General features: G+C 35.6%; 1 protein-coding gene across 3 annotated transcripts in view; it reads left to right on the top strand.

Moving 5' to 3' along the window:
* The window catches only part of LOC106875459 (FMRFamide receptor), a 179,793-nt gene extending 162,280 nt beyond the window's left edge, over positions 1–17,513 (top strand). For 2 of the 3 annotated variants that reach the window (XM_014923613.3, XM_014923622.3), the window contains exon 2: positions 15,624–17,513. In XM_014923613.3, coding sequence (XP_014779099.1) covers positions 15,793–17,211 — 1,419 coding nt within the window. In that variant the 5' untranslated portion in view covers positions 15,624–15,792 and the 3' untranslated portion in view covers positions 17,212–17,513. Of the gene's footprint in view, positions 1–7,142; positions 7,444–15,623 lie in introns of all 3 variants that reach the window. The other variant, XM_089351162.1, reaches the window with a different exon arrangement.
* The last annotated feature ends 3,563 nt before the right edge of the window (positions 17,514–21,076 follow it).

Genomic DNA, 21,076 nt, shown 5'->3' with positions numbered 1-21,076 from the left:
TATCTTTTCAACTTTGTTAAATTTACATTAAAATTTCACTCAAATATGTTGATGTTAATGTTATGCTTTTCGTTACAACTATATTTATTAAAAATAATTTCATATAGAATAATATGAGTGGATGGATGAATGGATAAAGAGAAGATGCTTAAGAGTAACTAAATGTTTGATGAATTAAGTAACCCTCACCAAAAAGAGATCGGTTCATCAATAAAACCAATACCTATAATTTTTCTATACTGACGAGCAACATAGCCTTCTGATAGAAACCCAAAACTAAGATATAAAACTGCTACACTTTTAGACGTGATAAGGTAATATCGGGAATTCTAACAAACTAAAATTGCGTTTCAGTTTTTTTTTTAAATTTTACTTCAACAAACTGATTATTTCATTCGAAGGTTTGTTAATTTCAGTTACCGTGAGAAGTGAATAATCTAATATTTTTGCTTTTTAACCTTAATTTTACAAGCTTATTATCAAATCTACAACACCTGTCATTCATTCACTCCTTCTGTCTCTCAATCTATCCATTTATCTATCTATCTTTCTATCTATTTAACTAACTTACAGCAACTGAACTCTACGAACTCTGATGTTCACGCTTGTTTGTCAGAATCTTCACATATACAAACAATGGTATCACATGATATTTATCCAAATTTGTCAGCTTCTAAACTTTAGGCAATTGCCAATTGGAATAATTGTGAAATCTAAAGTTTGTTGTGAAGATGAAAATAATGATAGTTAGGAGGCAAGGTCATGATCATCATAGTCATCATCATCATCATCAATATTATCATCATCGTTATCATTGGCATCATCTTCATCTTTTTATTTATTATTACAAGCACCAATGTCATCATAAACTGCAGTCACCGTCATCATTTTCATCCCCATACTAGTCAGCATTGTCATCACCTATGAAAATCAGATAACAATTATACATTTTTGTATTTATATTAACACATATTAGCTAAAGAAATGAGACCGTTGCGTTCAAATACCTTACCTGAAAAGACATATATCTATTATCTCTCCACTAATTCAATCCTCTAATGATTTGCGGAAATATATTTGTAAAGTTAGTTACAAACGTAATTTTACTGTAAACATATCTCTATCATTTATCGCTTTAAATAATGTTTTCACTCAAACACATCATTTCCTTCCTAAGAAGTTTGAAAATAATCTCAAACATTGGTTATATTCTGCAAATACTTTCTAATTTCGAGATTGAAGATTCAAGATTTAAATCTAAATTAGGCTTAATTGGGTTTTTGAATTGAGCATTTTTTATTGCATTGTTATTGGATTTTTCTTACTTTTAATTTTTTTTTTATTTTACATGATCGTGTTGTTGCGTAAATGATTTTATCTTCAATAGAACGTTAAGCAAGTGACTGATCAACCATTGATTAAGCAAATACGATATCCGTTTCTTCTTTAAAACAAATAAAGGTTAGCATCTTGGTACTGCTAGTCTAATAAAAAGAGCCCTAACTTGAAGAAAATTTTGTAAAATTCTATAATGAGCAACAGAGCAATGTTGTGTAATAACATTATTCGTGTTACCATAGATTACACAAATTTAGTTTAATTTTTTTGTATGTGATTTATGATTCAAGATTTACCAGTTGTAATATAACTGATATAGGAAATAGTAAGACTAGAAAAATATAAAAACAAGAAAAATTATAATTGCATTTAGAATGTACTTCTAAAAGTCTCACATAGAAAGATTTTATTTATAACGTATACAGAAGCGAAGGGCCTTATTCCACTAGAAAACTATAATAAATTATTCACGCTTGGACTGCAGCAATGCCCAGTGAAGAACAACGGGGAAACTAATAACTACAAAATACGAAACTAATAGTTACAAAATACTAACAAGATAAAAAAAAAACCACTTTGCCTTTGATTAAGCCAACAAATATGAAACAAAGTCTGAGGTGACAAACAGTTGAAACAGGAGAAATAACGACAGGATTTGAGCAAAGGTTAAAAACAAAACTCAATCAAAGGTTACATAATGTCAAGCTAACACAACTGGAAGCCAATCCTTCACATGTAACTATCTGCAATATTTAGCAGAGTCGAAATGTACGATGAAAAATTACAGAACTGGCTGATAAAAGTAACATTAAAAGCTGAAACTGGCAGATTCTTGACTACAGCACAGAATCAAAGCTTTCCTAGCAGAAATCTTCACAAGTATGTCGTAAAGCAGAATGCATTAAGTAATTGCAAGATATGTAGAGTTTTGGAAGAAGCAATATTTTCTGTTGCCGTTGAAGCTTATCCCAGAAAGATTATACCCACAAGCATGAGTTGAGTCTTTCATTTCACTGGAACTTATGCCGACAGAAATGTGTTTGTATAAACATAGATCGAGATAGGTCTTAGAATGACAAAAACAACATGCTCTGGAATATACTGATACACAGAGACAGGGTGACCAATGATAACCATGAAAAAGAAAGACGGCGCTTCTTAATTGAAGTACCGACTCCGGCAGATGTTTACATATGTCTTGAAATATGATACTTTAATCATCTGTTGAGGCGTTTATATATCAGTGAAAAAAATGGAAAAATTATACAGATACAAAAAATTAAGAATTAGTGAGTCAAATGACATCTGCGAAACACTATAAGGCGTCGTGGAAATGAATTTAAAAAAGCATAAACTAACACATAAATAGATATGCACAGATATACAACATACAAAAAATAACATTATTAGGTACCACGCACATGTTCGTGCTTTGAATGCAACGAGCATTACAAAACTAAAACAAAACACTGTATATAGACACACTTACAAGCTCTCTGCAACAACAATCTGAAATTCGTCATCAAATTTAAGGTTTGTCATTGCATCAGCTTCATTATCGTCGATTTCGATTACTTTGTAATCTATCTCAATTATGTCTTTCAATTTCGTCGCTGTCAGCTTGACTGTCGTCTCTATAGGATGAAGTGAAGTTTTTTTATGAACTATGATATCGGTGATTACTTGTTAATGAACGTAAAAGTTGAAATGTTTTGTATAGTAAAATTTCTCCTACCTTACATTCCTGTAAGCATACTTACAACAACAAAGGTATATATAGCAAGAAAGAGATAAATATAACAAGAGGTTAAACTTTTGTTCAATTCTTCTATTTCTTAACTCCATTAACATATTCCTAAAAAATCCAGTACAATCAACTTCGGAAATCAAAGTTAGACTAATGTCAATACGTACAGTGTCAGCCCATATTTATTTTCGTAAATACGTGTAGCGTCTAGAGAGAAGTTTTGTTAAAGCAAATGACATAGGTATCATAGAGTAACCAAAGATTAGGGTAATCGACTCACAATTACCAGGCTTGTGATCTGTGTTATCAATATATGTAATACTAAAAGGCAGATTCGTTTCATGCAAATTGCTAGTTAATATTGTCTAGATAAAACAGAACTAAATGATGCTACGGAACACAAATCTGATAAATTAAACTTCTGTTCCTCTAAACAGCATACATGCTAAATACTAATAACCAAAATACAATAAAATAGACTCTATGTTAATTTTATGTTACTTTTTAGAATGATGTATGAATGAGCTATCAATGTTATTGTTTATAAAAAATCAGTAGTGAATGTGGTATATTATAGCTTTATATTATTGCTTAAAATCTAGAATACAACTCTTTAATTGCATTAAAACATACTTATGATTAATTATAATTTTTGTAAACCAATTTACATTAGCCAATATAAGACCAGATATGCACGAATAGGTTGCTTGTCAGAAGGATAATAGTAAAAGTTGAAATAACCGAAAAGAACCCAGTAATTAGTTATCAATGAATAAATCGATAATAATTGCAAACAAAATATTGTATAGCTTATGAAGGGCACGAATCAACCAAATCTCGTCATTCTGCATGGTTTCCCTCACACAGGTTTCCGGAAAAAAATAGTTAAGTAATCACACACTTCGTAGTACACAAAAGGCACAACGCTACCCACAATAGCAATACTCTGAAAACACGGAGGGCATATTTCACTTCTTGTATGGAATCAGAAAACTGCAACAATACAAATCTAATCAATTATTTGGGACAAACTATGATAGGAGACAAATTCGATTAAAAGCTATATCTTGGTTGAAATAAGCACGCAATTTTAAGCATTATATAATTAAATTATATAATTAAATCATACACGACAACAGGATTCAGAATTATCAGATATGGAAAATCGATAGCACCTATCTTGAAAAGCAAGAAGGAGAAAGGATTAAGAGCCGCAAGAAGAAAAAAAACCAAGTTTATCAAGAGATAGATAGACAGATAGATAGAGAGAGAGGGGGAGAGAGTATGTGTGTGTGTGGCAAGATTAAAGAATATTTAAAAATGAAATGTAGAGATGGATGACCATATTTAATGATTGAATTGTAGGTCGATCCCCAAAATCTCACTTACGAAGAGAAATCCATAGATTATAAAACATGCAAAGACATCTCTTCATCAATTTCTTCACTACATTTTTACTAATCTAATCAACTTAATCCATTTTTTCGTTGGTTTGGAGTTAACATGGATAACAGAGCATACAGAAATAAAACAAAACGTAATAAAAGGAAATTAAATATTACAAACATAAAGAACTGGAAAAGAAAATGATATTTCCTTGGAAATTCAAATAATACCGACGTTACTTGCGAAAGTAGAAAACGAAATGTTGATAGAATTAACAAAAAAAAAAAGTAACTTATGAAAGGAAGAAAGGCATTTTAGATAAGAGCAGGTATATAACATACACTAGATAGGCATTAAAACAAGACAATCAACAATCTTCCGTGGTTACTATTGCTGCTCCAGTTATATACCTTCAGTTTTATCCGTCAGAAACTTAAATCCGACATCGGCATACACTAGTCAGTCCGGCATAATTAGTCAGAAACTGTTATCCATGAATGTCGTCATAGTTCAAGAGCAGATACACTTTAGTAATATAAACGACATTTGCAATAAGATTGCTAGAGTTAACAAAATCGCTGCTCTAAGCATATAGAGGACCATTTCTAAATGCAGTTTACATGTGCAGCAAAACTGAGTGGCTGCATTTTACATGAAAGTAAAAAAAAAAAAATACAGAGAAAATACTTCAGCTTCAGAGAATACAAGAATGTTTATTACATACTGGCCAGTGAGGACTGAATACGAAATTACTCATTTGTAACTGATAGATTCACGACTCAAATCTTTAAAACAAGCCAGAAAAGTTAACTGCAGCACAAATCCAGTATTTCAACACATTTCAGAAAACAGAACTGAAATTTTCACGAAACTTTGAATATGTCATGTATCAAGACATTCTAATATGCCTGCTTCTATGTAGCAATAGTTACCCATAATAACATAACATTTAGATATGTACATGGAAATATTTGGAAGTACTATTTGATCGCTAGCTTTTGTAATTGGTATCGATAAAGTATATGTGTGGGCGGTGTGTGTGTGTGAGTATACAAGTATGTATATGTACTAAACAATTTACATGATATATCTTGTAACTATTGTCATGAATGGTAAAATTGAATTATGCATGATATTTCTGTATTGTTGCGGACGCAAATAGCAACGATAGAAGGTGTTTGTTTGCATACAAATGTCTTGGCTACATATTTTTCAATGATTTTCAAAATCTCAGGTGTGTCAGGCGCATGACTAAAATAAATGAGGGAAAGAAATCTTATATTCTTTAAATTTCTTAAAGAGCTTTCACTCTGACAATATTTCGAAAGAATATATCAATATAAAGAGAAAGTATATGACATTCAATGTTAGAATTAAGAATGACAGCGAATAAGGTTTCATTTGACAAATCACGAAAAGTTTTGAGATATATATATATTTGTTAACAGAGATAAATAGTAAAATGATTTTTGTGCTAGCATTCACGATATATTCCTAAATAATTCATATAGAGCAGCCCAAATCGTTTAATGTTAGCATGTCTGCACAATCTACATATGCATGCATGCATACACATCTTCCTCACTTTCTCTCTCTCTCTCTCTCTCTCTCTCTCTCTCTCTCTCTCTCTCTCTCTCTCTCTCTCTCTTTGTATATATATATATGTACATGTGTGTGTGTGTTTGTATATATATATATATATAGTACAAAGCTTCTTTGCAGAGATTTGTTTCCCTTACATGGGGGAAAAAAGGGTAATACAGAGAATGTATATACTTTTATGAGATTGGATAGTCAACCGGCTTCGCTTTTGCTGATCGTGACTAAGAAATTAATGAAAATATTACAATTTCATGGTACCTTAAGGAGTTTTTAGTACATGTTGGGAGCAGGAAAATTGGGTTTTTTATTATACACACGCATACATACGCACACGTACGCGCGCGCACGGACACATATATGCACGCGCACACACACATATGCGCACGTATACATATATCATTGTCTAATGATTAAATCTTAATGATTAAAACGTGTCTATCAATGTTATAAGCTATGCAGAATTACGTAATCCTTCAATAAAATTCCGTTTAGTAAGAGAAATGTTTATCTGCATAATACTTTCATTCATTCTTCGTATCTTATAAAAGTCTGATATACCAGTTCTTGTATTCGAACTCTCACAGTACATGTGATAGTGTATTTCTAGTCTGTTCTCGGTGATACATCATCATGCTATAGTTTAGAATTGATTGTTATACTGACAAATATTACCGTCTCTTTCCAATCTCTCTCTCTCTCACTACATATATATATATATATATATATATATATATATGCACGTACATACAAATATATGTATGTATATGTATAATTATGTACGTATACATATACTTACATATATAAACCTCATACTCTCATATGTAAAGATACGCACACACACAGACACACACACACATATACATATATTATTGTGACGAGAGTCATGATGCCCTCTTGCGAGAAATAGACTGGACCGAGCGATTATAAATTGTAGCGGTTGGAGTGAAGCTTGTATGCTAGTTCGAGTTGGGTTCGCAATGAAGTCGGAAGGTTTCGGTAGATTAGTTCGTTTGGAATATTGATTGTTGGTTCGTGAATGGATTGATTGATAATTACGTTGTTGTTACAGCTGCATCATTACTGTTACTACAGTGTATCAGAACTATCTATCACAATATCATAGCGGTACCACGACATTTGGAGATGGAGGATACAACATTCTTGTGACGAGGGTTTCGAAGCTCACATAGGTTATTTAACAATTTGTTCGTGACGCAACTTGTTAAATGATGGAAGACCTATTAGCTTCTATAATACAGTTGCAAAAGCAAAAACAACAACAACAACAGGAGTTGCAGAAGCAACTAATACAGCAACAACTACAACAACAACAATTATTGGAGTTATACCCAAAGAAGTCCAAAAATGCGGTAAGTTCGTTTTTGCCAGACGGCGTATCGACCTCCATAACAGAATTCAATTATAACCCAGAGGAGGGTATAACTTTTGCGGGGAGATTTTTAAGGAAGATTGCAAAATATGGTCGGACGAAAAAAAAAGTAAGGTTATTATTACGTAGATTAGCTCCGGCTGAGCATAAACGATACTGTAAGTCTAGTGAAATTTGTTTTCAGGAAACAATCAAATTACTCTCCAACACGTTTGGTGATAAAACTTCTCTATTTAACACTCGAATGGAGTGTTGGAATTTAACTAAAAAAGAAGATGGTGACTTTATTACGTATGCAGGAATAGTCAACAGAACGTGTGAAAGTTTTAAGCTTGAAGAACTTACTCTTGAGATATTTAAGTGCCTCATTTTTATACAATGCCTTATAGTAAATGAAGATACAGAAATATGGGCAATAATTATTTCAAAACTTGAACAAGTGAACCAAGATTTAACCCTGAAGACTGTTGCAGAAGAGTGTCAAAGAATGATGTTCCTGAAACACGACGTAAGAAAAATTCAAGAAAAGGATTTCGCAAGAATATAGATATGTCCACCGAGAAAGTATCACCAAAGAAGATTACTAGGTCCTAATCCATGTTACGGATGTGGAGGCCTACATTTCAGAAACGATTGTACTTTTAAAAAGCAAAGATGTTACAGTTGTCAAAAATATGGACACAAGAGTTCATACAGCAGAACAAAAGTACGAAGGACAAATGCAAAAATTCTAAAATGTTCTCAGCAGAAACTAAAATCGACTCTTCATTTAGACACATGTAAGCAACCACTCACCTACATACACACATACAAGCATACACACACGCAGGTATCAGACTAATTCTCAAACAGATTCAAGGCAGACATGATAGAGGATCATTTTATTAATGAGATCGCGAATAGCGACGAAATGACTCTGACAGACATGCAAGCAATTGAGTGTTTAACCAACACATTTAACACAGGATCGATTTGTTAGTTGGTTAAATATCTAACCGATTGATTATCAATAAAGAAGAGATATTGAACCAGTGCGTGTGTTTACTATTATTGGAGTAATGACCCTCCTAAGACATAGGAAGTGTTTCAATACGAATTACATCAAGAACCTTGTTAACCAAATACAAAACCGAAATACACACAATCATGCATACACACAACACACACATATACGTGGCTGTGTGGCAAGAAGCTTGCTTCCCTATCACATGGTTCCGGGTTTAGTCCTATTGCGTGGCACCTTGAGCAAGTGTCTTCTACTATTGACTCGGGCCGATTAAGGCCTTGTAAGTGGATTTAGTAGACAAAAACTGAAAGAAGCCCGTCGTATGTATGTGTGTGCGTAGCGTACACGTGTGTCTGTGTGTGTATGTATACGTGTGTGTGTTTGTGTCTGTGTTTGTGCCCTCCCCACCATCACTTGACAACAGATGTTGGTGTGTTTATGTTCCTGTAAACTAGCGGTTCGCCGAAAGTGACCGATAGAATAAGTACTAGGCTCACAAAGAACAAGTCTTGGAGTCGATTTGTTCGACTAAGACCCCTTAAGGTGGTACTCCAGTATGCTGCAGTCAAATGACTAAGAATATATATACACATACACACACACGTATACACATATACATGCATGCATACAAACAGACAGTAAGACAGACAGACATGAGTGTGTAGAAGCATCTTCAGAAAGAGGCTTATAATCTTGTTTTGCCTCAGCCTCGAGAACTCCAATTTTATTCATTGCTTTGAAGATGAATTTTAAAATCTTTAGTCTGAACCTAATTCCGAATTACGCTTTTGCTGTCAATTATGTTTATGTTATCACTGATACTTTGATAAGGTATAATAATTTGGCCACACCAAGTGTACTCTTACATATATTATAATTAAGACTGGCTATGTAAATATTGTAAAATCATTTTCGACAACAGTGTTGGTTGTAATGTTTTAGATTGATAATTAGATTGTAATTAAAACTAAGGTACTTCCTGAACCCTTCTGATGATAGAAATCTGAAACGAAATCTAATCAAGTTTAGCGTTAATTCAAATAAGTGCTATTTTGAATTTTTTGATCTCTCGATTCTAACAAATAATCATTGTTATTACTGGGTCTTCTTTTCTAATTGCTTGTATAAATTGCATCAAAAACAATATTTTCTTGGTAAATGAGCCTCAAAATATTTCATATAATCACGCCTCTTGTGTTTGTAAATTTTGCCGGTCTATACGCGTAAGACAATATAATTGCTCAATTACCTTGAACATAATCAAGAAAATACATCTCTTGAAACAGAGAAAACAGAGATAAAATATATTTATCTGACTTTCTCTGTCATTTAAATAACTTACTATGCATTTTCAAATGTTTTATTGAACAGTAATCTATGTGTGTATAGATGGTAGTATTCTATATCTTGTATTTTTTGGTTTATGGTTCCACAGAAAAGTATAAAACTTACAACTTACTACTTTGTGTCCTTCGTGAAATATTTCAATAAACAAACTGTTACTGTCAAGTTAAATCATTTTATGTTATTGATATTTTTGTGTGGGCAGTTTATTTTATTTTAATTTGCGTTGGAATTGTCTCTGAAACCGTGTAACTAAATCGGTAGCCTATGAGAATAAAAGAAACTAAATGCTATTTACAAACTTGAGAACTTTGAATGTATCAAGGTACCAAAAAGTAATGTCGCTTATCATGTAATGAATTCAGATCAGCGTACAACATACAGTATATAGATTTATTCACTTAAAACGTAATCACCATCGTTAGCAATATTTCCCATCTTAAAATAAGTTTTCTGTTTCCCTTTTCCTCGAGCAAAAACAGAAAAGGCCAGAGAAGAGAGAAAAATGTTTGGGGTCTCGTTTGACATCGTCTCTGCTTCTGAATATTTTCCACTTGTAAAGTGCTCAAGTATCATAAAAAGTAAAAATTGGATAGTGCCTAAGTCTGATGAGTAGGGAGGATGTGGCAGAGTTTCTCAACCTAACGAATTTATCTTTCCTTGAGTTACATTTGCTGAATGTGACCTTGAAATATCATGAGTTTGTATTTTGTTTTGAGCAAGACAAAACATGATTGATACGTTCAAGGTTTTGACACTAAAGTTTTACGGTGATGCTTTTCCCTTGTTCCATTGAAACAAGCTCACATCAGCAGGCTATACGGTGCATATGTATTCCCTAGCGTTTGCATTGTTACCCTTACAAATTTCATAAAGCACGTAATGTCAAATATGTAGCTCACTAAAGATTTTGTCTTCCATGAGCTATCTAGTAGCGCATATACACACACATAGCCCGTTCACATGGACGTTTGGTCATTAACTCTACGCTGATTGGTCGATTGCAAGGACTCCTTTTATTGGCTTGTAAACTATTTGTGATATAGCATTAGACTGCTTGAAAATATATTGCTTTTTGGTATTCAGAACTAAGATCATTCATATTAATCTAGTTCATTAAAGTATTGAGAAATTAATTAATTTCCTTAAATTTGGATTTTTACAGAAATTGTGCGTCTCATAACTTTAATCTCTGCATGTGTGGCAAACGCGTTGTTAAGCAATTCATCATGTTCTTGGAAGAGACAATACTGTGGCCAGTTTCGACTACATTAAATTCCAACTAAATCGATATAATAACGATCTTCTATAGACATAGCATCTTAGATTTAAATTTAAAATAAATATCTCGGCAAATCAATCACGGATTCGTTTAATGATGTTCTGTTACGCCTGCCGCAAAGAAAAAATTGGTTTGAATCGCCGATGGAAATGGATGGATGTTCAGTTAAATTTTTTTATGTAACGAAAATGAAATATTTACAAACCACTCGGGAGTGCTTCGTTATCGGAATTACTAAACAAACGATTTTATAGAATAGATAGTTGTAGATATAAACAATTTAAAAGGATTAAATTTATTTTAATGCCTTCTCAGGCTCCATTTTCTTATTATGCATCAGAAACCCGATAGGTTATCGACGTAAACTTTTATTTTAAGCCTGGGATTATTTGGCACACAATTCACTTAAAATAAACGAATGAATCAATGCAGCTTAGTGGAAGGATTTTTACATAATGCATAGTGAAGTATTCGGAACACCTAGCACGATGTTTCATCTTTTATCGTATGCTACTTTGTTGCTGATTATACTTTCAAATCTTAGAAACTTTTACTTAGGAAAACAACAGGGTTTGCAAGGAAGCAAAGTTTTAACGCATTTAGGAAGAACATCCAACATTATTTATTGGAACCGGTTCGCTAAAGATGACAGTACTGCTTAGCTGCCGATACACTTGGAAAATACGGTTGATTTTCCATCAGTAAAATGCTTGCTTCTGCATAAAATAAACTAATATGAATGGTTTTAAAATTCAAAAGTCTGTAAGAATACTTTGTAATAAGTGTTTCCGGGTACCAAACTATATGGTTATAGTCGTTATACAATGGTTGCCATAAAGTTTAACTGAAAATTGAACATGATGGAGAAGATCTATGATCGAAGGCTTCTCATTCATGACCATCTGGTCTTTTTATATGTCGAAGGCTTTGTTATCCACTGAGTTCATCCGTTATAAGAAAGGTAAGATACGAATTGAGGAAGATTAGGTTACTATTTCTTGTAGGCTAACCAAGCACGTTGAAGCTTCTTCCAATGGTGATTGTTGATGAAAAAAGTGAGTAAATACATTATATTTGCGAGTTATACAGCCATATAATTATCTACGTTACAAACTTATATAACATTTTATAGTTTTGGTTATTTACCAACCTAAATGGCTTCCGCACATGAATCTCAAGGACTAACAATGCAACTGGCATTGGGATTCTCTAAAGGAAATTTCAATTATATGGCAGTCAGTTATATGAATAAGGTATAAATATATTGTGAATCGGTAGAGCTTCATTCAAACTGTTTCGCGAAACAACTCTTCAAACACTGACTTTAAATGGCGTCAATGACAACTCTGCTATTCACCCATTAACTATATCCTTCCTCTCATCAATAAATGCGTCTTGAGGCCTACATAAGTTTGGTTTCTATTAAATGTACTACTAACACCACTGCTGCTGCTGCTACTACTACTACTACTACTACTACTACTACTACTACTACTACTACTACTACTACTACTACTACTACTACTACTACTGCTGCTGCTGCTTCTGCTTAAACAGTTTAATTTTTGCATGCATTCAATGTACATCCGAATGGAAATCTATGGGGTTTGTATTTCTGCAGTGGTTCAAGTTTTGAGCTTTGTATTACATTAAAAGTATTCTATTCAATATGTATGCATTGGGGTCATTTTCCGTATGTCGGGCATATTTGTAAGATGTATATGTGTGAGTGAGTGAATGTGTGTGTGTGTGTGTGTGTGTGTGTGTGTGTGTGTGTGTGTGTGTGTGTGTGTGTGTGTATAAATCCGAAATTACGTTGCTTTAGTTCTCAGAATATTGATTTTTAGAACAAGTCACCCTGGGGAAAAGAGTGGTCAATTAAATCTAAACCAGTACTTGACTAGAATTTATTTACCAACTGCAGAAAAATTAAAGGACAAGTCTTGCCCGGCAAGAAATTACATAACAACGATACTTGACTTGAGAATACAAAATTTTACACCTGATGTACGACACCCACTAATAATAATAATAATAATAATAATCTTTCCTACTGAAAGCACAAGTCATCAAATTTGGGGGAAAGGATTAAGTCGATTACATCGACCCAAGCACCTAACTGGTACTTATTTAATCAACCCCGAAAGGATGAAAAGCAAAGTCGACCACGGGGGAATTTGAACTCAGAACGTAGCGGCTGACGAAATGCCGTTAAGAATTTCGCCCTGCGTGCTAACGATTCGGCCAGCTGGCCACCTTAATAATAATAACAATAATAATAATAATAATAATAATAATTATTATTATTATTATTATTATTATTATTATTATTATTATTATTATTATTATTATTATTATTATTATTATCGATTCAATACAAGGCACTGACTCTCATGGCTTCTGATCTTAACTGATTGGTAGTGTTATCATGCACATGTTTTATCTTGGTATAAAAGATGGGCTACAGCAAATATTCTGCTCAATACCTCAGATTTGTTTGTCAGTTGCTTGACCTTAACCAGTTGAGCATGTCCCTTAGTGGCTGACGTTATGTGCACCTCTAATCACGAGCAGTAGTGGAGGAGCATCAAAGACATGTGTTGGAGAGGAATTTTGAGGGGTTGAATAATTCACCTCGAGAAACATGGGTGTTTCCCTCAACATCCTTAAACAACTCTTATTAAAGGACCTTTTGAAAGGTATGGGCTACTCGACCTGATGAAAATTCTAACTGGAACCCAACTGCAAGGTCATACGCTGTTTATCTTGATATAAGATCACCATTTCGCATACATATGGTTGTGATGCATGTGCCTGGTGTACCCATATCAGACTGGTAGAGCTTCGTATATTTGTACCCCAGTGTCATTTTGATGACATGCACTGCTCTCTCATTCAATAATAATATTAATAACAATGGTTTCAAATTTTGACACAAGGCCAGTAATTTTGAGGGAAGGAGCAAGTCGATTTGACCAGTACTTAATTTATCGACCCCGAAAGGATGAAAGAACGTTAAGACAGACGAAATATCGCTAAGCATTTCGCTGTGGATGCTAACGATTCTGCCAACTTGCGGCTTTAATAATGATAATAAAAATGATGATTTCAAATTTTGGCACAATACCAGCAATTTCGGGGTATAGTTTTATTCGATTACATCAACCTCTGTCGTCAACTAATAGTTTTTGTTTTATCGACCCCAAAAGGATGAAACGCAAAGTCAACTTTGGCAGAATATGAACTCTGAACGTGAAGACGGATGAAATACCGCTAAGCATTTTGGCCGGTGTGCCATCGATTCTACCAGCTCGCCGCCTATAATAATAATAAAGATTTCTGATTTAGTCACAAAGCCAACAATTGTTGAGGAGATGGGATTCATCGCTCCATTGGCCCAAGGAATCGATGGTACTTTATTTTATCGACTTCGAAAGGATAAAAGTCAAAGTTGAATTTGGTGAGATTTGAACTCAGAGCGAAAAGAATCGGATCGAATGCCTGTAAGCATTTTTCCGGCGTTTTAACAATTCTGGTATTTCGGTACCTTTATTGATTTCTGATTTATGCACAAGGAAAGAGTTGTTTTTTTCAGGAGTAGGTGTAAGTCGATACCACAGATTCCAGTACTTCACAGATAATTTAGATTATCCACCAAGGAACGATGAATAACATTTGACATCAGAACTCAACGAACCGGAAGAAAGACTGCAAAGAACTTTTTCGGACACCCTAACAAGTCTCCGCCTTCAATAATAACAGTTTGTGATTTAGAAACAAAGCCATCAATATTGAGGGAAGGAAGTTAATCGATTATATCGACTCCTTTTCTCAACTAAATCTTATATTTTATTGACTTCCAAAGGATGAAAGTACAGTTGATCTCGGTGAGATTTGAACTCAGAATTTAAGGAACTGGAACAAATACCGCAGGGCATATATTTCTGATGCTGAAATGATTCTGCTAATCTCCCACTTCTGTGTCTATATATAACATTGGTAAATGCCAATATATGTAAAACTCTTTTATATTGCAACAAACACCACATATTTATGATTATTATTACATTTTCGACAGTCAGGTGGCAAGCTGGCAAAATCGTTAACACGCTGGGCAAAATGCTCAGCGGCATTTCGCCCGTACTTGCGTTTTGAGTTCAAATTCCACCGACATCAACTTTGCCTTTCATCTTTTCAGGGTCGGTAAATTAAGTACCAGTGGAGTACTGGTGTCGATGTAATTAAAAAATCCCTTCCCCACAAATTTTGGACCTTGTGCCTTTAGTAGAAAGGATTATTACCTTTAAAAGTCTATGCATTTTCTAGTCACTTGCAAAAGACTTATTTCGACTCACTGAATTTAAAATTTTATACTAGTAATATAATGTAGCAAGCGTTTGAAGAGATAACAGTAAAATAAGTTCTATTTGTATCTCTTATTTGAATGTCTTTTTAATGCAGTATTATTGTTTTGTTGGTTTTTGTGTTTGTTTGTATTTTTTTAAACTTTATTATTCTCTCTTTTCAGGATGTATGGATTTTAAAGAAAAAGGACAAAACTGAAGTTGCGACGACGGCAAAAGACACTATAAATAAGATGATATAGTCATCGCAGTACGTAAGAATTTCCTTGCTAAAAGTCAAGCAATCAGAGCTCGAAAAGCATAAATCGAAAAGTAATACCTTTTGGGCCCAAAATGGAAGTTTTTATGGAGAACACTAATCATTCAAATGTTGTTGTTGGTTCGAATTTAAAGTATGTTTTCGGATGGAATGTCAGCTTAGTGAATGGATCAAGTAATGTATTCCCTACACCTTTGCCGGCTCAGTTTGATGAAATAAAATTGGTTGAATTTTACCTGACAGGTGTTGCATCAATTGTGATTATATCACTTGGTCTCATTGGAAATATATTAACAATTGCTGTACTTACAAAACGAACGATGCAGTCATCAACAAACTGCTACCTAAAAGCTCTGGCAATGTGGGACAGTGTTGTTTTAATAATTACGTTCTTTCTGATTGGAATTCCATCTGTATCGGAACCTTACAGAGAAAATATCTTACCCTATGTTATTGTCTACGCTTATCCTGCTGGTTTAGTTGGCCAAACAGCAACGATCTGGTTAACTGTTTCGTTCACTGTTGAGCGCTATATAGCTGTATGTCATCCGCTCAGAGCTGCTAGCATGTGTACTATGGCAAGAGCTCGTATGGTCATACTGTCTGTATCTGTTTTTTCCTTTGTCTACAATGCGTCACGCTGGTTTGAATATGAAATAGAATACCGACTTAATCCTGCAGACCATACGATTCTTGTGAAAGAAAAGACCACTGATATGGGTGAAAGTAAAATATACCGTAAAGTCTATTTCTTGTGTCTCTATCTACCAATTATGTGCTTTATTCCGTTGACATCTTTAGCCGTCATTAATATATTCCTCATTCTTGCCGTGAAAAGGTCACAACGTCAGCGTCGTGATATGAACGTACGCCAATCAAGAGAAAATAACGTCACATTAATGCTTGTATCAGTTGTTATAGTTTTCATGATCTGCCAAGTTCCTGCGCTCATATACAATACAGCTTATGCTATTGATAGCAAAATGGTGTCTACTACATCAGGATGGATAATTTTATCTTTAATAAGAAACTATTTGGTTACGCTAAACAGCGCTATTAACTTTCTGTTATACTGTGCTTTCGGGCAGAAATTTCGGCGCATATTTATCCGAACGTTCTGCCGATGCTTGATTCCGGAAGAGGATTTTAGTTCACTTACTTACCAAGGAACAGTTATCAACCCACATACGACAGCGAGGAGATACAGCAAAACACAAAAGTTGCATGCAACTACAACTGACGTTATAGACATGACATCATCAACCACAGCAACGCATGCAAGTATACTCTCGCGATACTCTTCTCATTCTTCGTTCGACGCTAACTCCCTCTATCGAAAAAATACGATCAACAAATACGAAAACCTCACGAAAAATAAAACGGATGCTTGTGATGATTTGTTCTGTGAAAAAATAGGCATTGATGAGAATGAAATTTTAAATAACGAAAGATCCAAAAATGAAAATCTCGAAAGAGTTAATTCGGAGAGTTAAAAAAGTATACATATATATATATATATACACAGAAACACATATACATCAATATATGCACAGACACACATACACACACACACCACACACATACATATATATACATATGGACCCACATATATATATATAATATATATGTGATTTTTTCTCCTTCCCTTTCATCTCTCATGTAATTTATTTTTCTTGTCATGTATATTTTTGTGGAATCTTAACCAAGTAAGGTTTTTCTTCATAATATAATTAATAATGACATTAAAAGGATAATTAATTGTGAAATATATGTTAAATTAAAAATTTTCATCAAATTTTGTGTTCTCATTATTGACTTTCTAGTTTATTTTGTTCAGTAATTTTGAAAGAAAACGAAAAGACACCAAACTAAGAATGCATGTCAATACATATACACATATCATACAAGCTCACGCGAGCACAGACGTACAAACGCTATATATATACATATATATTTATTATATCAAGGACATTACAACACGTAAATGCCTCACGCTATGTGAGACTCTTAAAGTCAAAACTACCATAATAAATATACAGTGTACCAAGAGTGAGGGAATGCAACCTGGAAGTCGTCTTTTAAATACAGATTCAGCCGCAAATCATATGATTTCGTAGTTAGTATACACGATCCACTTTCCAATCGTCAGTTCAGGCATAATCGAGACACATAAAAATGAACAAAATTCAACATACCAAACGAATACCAAATGTATCCAACATAGCACATAGAAATGTTCACACATATATCTATGTAAAAGGCAAGCTTTTCAAATTACATGTCGGTACACGTGTATATTCGGAATAATTCAGTACTGAATATATATGTACACTATGAAATCATTTTCTCCTTCCAAGGAATCAGAACACCTTCCTTGATCCACCGGTCCACCTCTCCCTCGAATTCGCTTCTGGCATCTCCTTTCAGGGAATGCTGATAGCAGCCTACTGCGTTCTGCAATGTTGTAGGATCTCCCTTCAATTGCCATTCCACTGTCCACTGCCAGCCATCGAACACAGCTCGAAAATCTTTGTCTGTGATGGTGTGTGCAGCATATTTTTCTTCGCAGCCCTCACCACTCTCCTGTCACGAACTCACAGCACATAGCACCTCGCATCACTGAACACTACACCGGCTTCATTGACCGTAACACCTCCCAAGCGGACAATGGCGTCCATCTTCATCACGACATCGATCCCGTCTACTACACGATCAATTACAATGGCCCGCAACCTCAGTCTTGTTCCTCGTACCACTATCTCCACATCGTTACTTCCTCTGCATTCAACTACCGTACCGTCAACAACCTTTACACTACTCACTCCACTCCATTCTTCTACCACTTCTGGAGTCATTAGGGTTGTTGAGCAGCTCGTGTCCACGAGGGCTCGTGACACCTTTCCGTTCACCACGACTTCTACTACTGGCAACGACTGTAAACGCGCCTCTATTTCTTCGATGGGACAACTACCGGCGCAGTAGTCTCCCTTGGACCGTTCCCCTGCATGCATTCACTAGCGATGTGGCCTATCTGCCTGTATCGATAGCAAATCACTCCAGGCCTGGGTTCCCTGCAGTCCCTTGCCATGTGCGAACTCTGACACCGAAAACACTGCCCTTTGAAGGGTCGCGCACGTTCCTTGTTCGACCCTTCTCCGCCGCTCTTTGTTGTCCCCTTCTCAGTATTGCAGTCGCTGCCAAAGGTGTTGTCCTGCAACACGAGACGATGGCTCGAGAGAGAGATTACCTCTCCCATTGCCATAGAGTGAATGTTCGGCAGCTTTTGCAGCTCGACCGACACGTGCTCAAGAAATCCTGCTACAAAGGCTAATTTTACGGTTTGTTCTAACGCGCCATCTCTATATCTCACCATTCTAACCAATCTCCTGAGTTCGTTGGCAAACACATCGACTTGTTTGTCCATCCACTTTTTATCCCCAGTCGACCATATGCCATAAATGGCCCTTCTGTGAAAGCCTCCATCAGCCGGCCTTCTATTTTTTCTGCGCTCAACTTGTCCTTCTCTTTCATTTCCAGGTATAGCGCCGACGCCGATCCATCGAGGTACAACGGTATAAAACTCGCTAGATCATCTATACTTTGGAGGTTTTGCCACTAACTTAATTTTTGCAACCAAGCGGTCACATCTCCCTCGCCACAAAATGGCCTAACCGTCTCATTCGAAACACGGACCATATCCATCATTTTTTTCTCGTTTGAACCGAAATAGCTTGTGATGTAGAGGAAGAAAAAAGACAGAAGTGAAGAGAAGATTACGGTAGTCTTACCTGTCGGTCCGGAGAAAGGGTCACTTTCAACATCCACGTGCTGTCACGATCTCCAAGGTTCACTCCACGTCCACGTGCGCTATCCGATGCTCTACCTTCTCACACGTCCGCTCTGGTGTGTTGTTTGCCGCCGACTGACCCTCGTGGTTCACTGAATGCTGCATGTCCACCGCGGCACTTCCGGTGGGATCCACAAACCCCACTTCCAACAGGACATGCCTACTCCCTCACTTCCGATCCTTCTCTACAACACAGCCTGGCTCATAACACCACAGATGTTGTTACGTTTCCATAACATCAACGTCCATGTTTCAGAGATGGACAAAATTATGAAGATTTTCTTGAAGGAGAGGAATATCAGTAGAATTACATTAATTTAAAGAATGTTCCAAGAAGCATGAGGCTAAAACCATATAAAATAGTAATTTCTTACATTTTTGTTCAAGAAGCCACTTATATATGTATATTTACATATATAAAAGGGTTTATTTCTACATTTAGAACTACTCAGTATAACTGTTATTATAATTCCTGAAGTAACATATAAAAGCAGAACAAATGAGAGGCCATGTGGTTAAAGGGAAATGACAGTTCGAGAAATATAAAAACACCAATTCATATATATATTATGAAAGTAGATTTAAATTCATCAGCAATATATGAGTGAAACCTGACAGCATCTATGAAAGCAAAGCATTAGATCTAGATGTTAATATTAGAAACACGTTTAATGCCACACGGTCACTGTCCATACTTTCGCTCTTGCAAACATGGGAATGAATATTTTGGAAACTTCCGATTTCGTTCAGCTAAGCTGGCCCTTTGTGTAAGACTAACTATATAAAGAGTTCCCTTCAAAATTGAATTCATGTTGTTAAAATGCTCGCTTCATGCTCTTGCTTCATGAGTTTGGGGACCATCCCAGGTTAGTGGTCCCAGAGATGTCATCATGCGTAGAGCCGTCCAAGTCCCCCAGTGCTCCCCATCGCTGGCGGTCTCGTGCCAGTCCCTCTGCATCCTCCCAGGTGACATCGAGCCTTTAGAGATCTTCTCCAATCACGTCCAACCATCTGGTGCGGGGCCTGCCACGAGGCCCCTTCCAGCCTGCAGCTGCTGCGTCGAATGAGAGTAAAGCCCTGGTAGGATGATCTAGCAGAAGACGGAGGACATATACGGACCAGCGCGTACGACGGATAGCTATGAGGTGAAAGGCTGCAGGCTGCTGCGCGTGCGCACGCAGTTCTTAGTTGGCTTGGCCGCCGAAGTCATGTACTCTCTATAGAAAGCCCTTTGGCGTCACTGCTCCATCTCACTGCATCTACAGCAAATCCCTATGGAGCAGAAACGTAGCCCCTCTCTAAGACTCTGAAAAGATGATCGACTGCTTCGATAGCAAAGCCATGAGGACCATCGAGAACATCAGATGGTACCATCACATTTGCAACAAAGATCTGCAACAACGGATGAAGAATTTATTAGAGAAAGGTGCATGGTTTGTAAACTATAAGCTTAAAAACTGTCTTCCTGAAGCTGCGACGCTGCATCAGACAAAGGATGACGTAGCTGAAAG

This window comes from Octopus bimaculoides, chromosome 4, assembly GCF_046866305.1.
Source record: "Octopus bimaculoides isolate indiv1 chromosome 4, ASM4686630v1, whole genome shotgun sequence".
Lineage (NCBI taxonomy): Eukaryota > Metazoa > Mollusca > Cephalopoda > Octopoda > Octopodidae > Octopus > Octopus bimaculoides.
The sequence above is the reverse complement of the archived record's forward strand: the minus strand, read 5'-3'. Positions and strand labels throughout refer to the sequence as shown.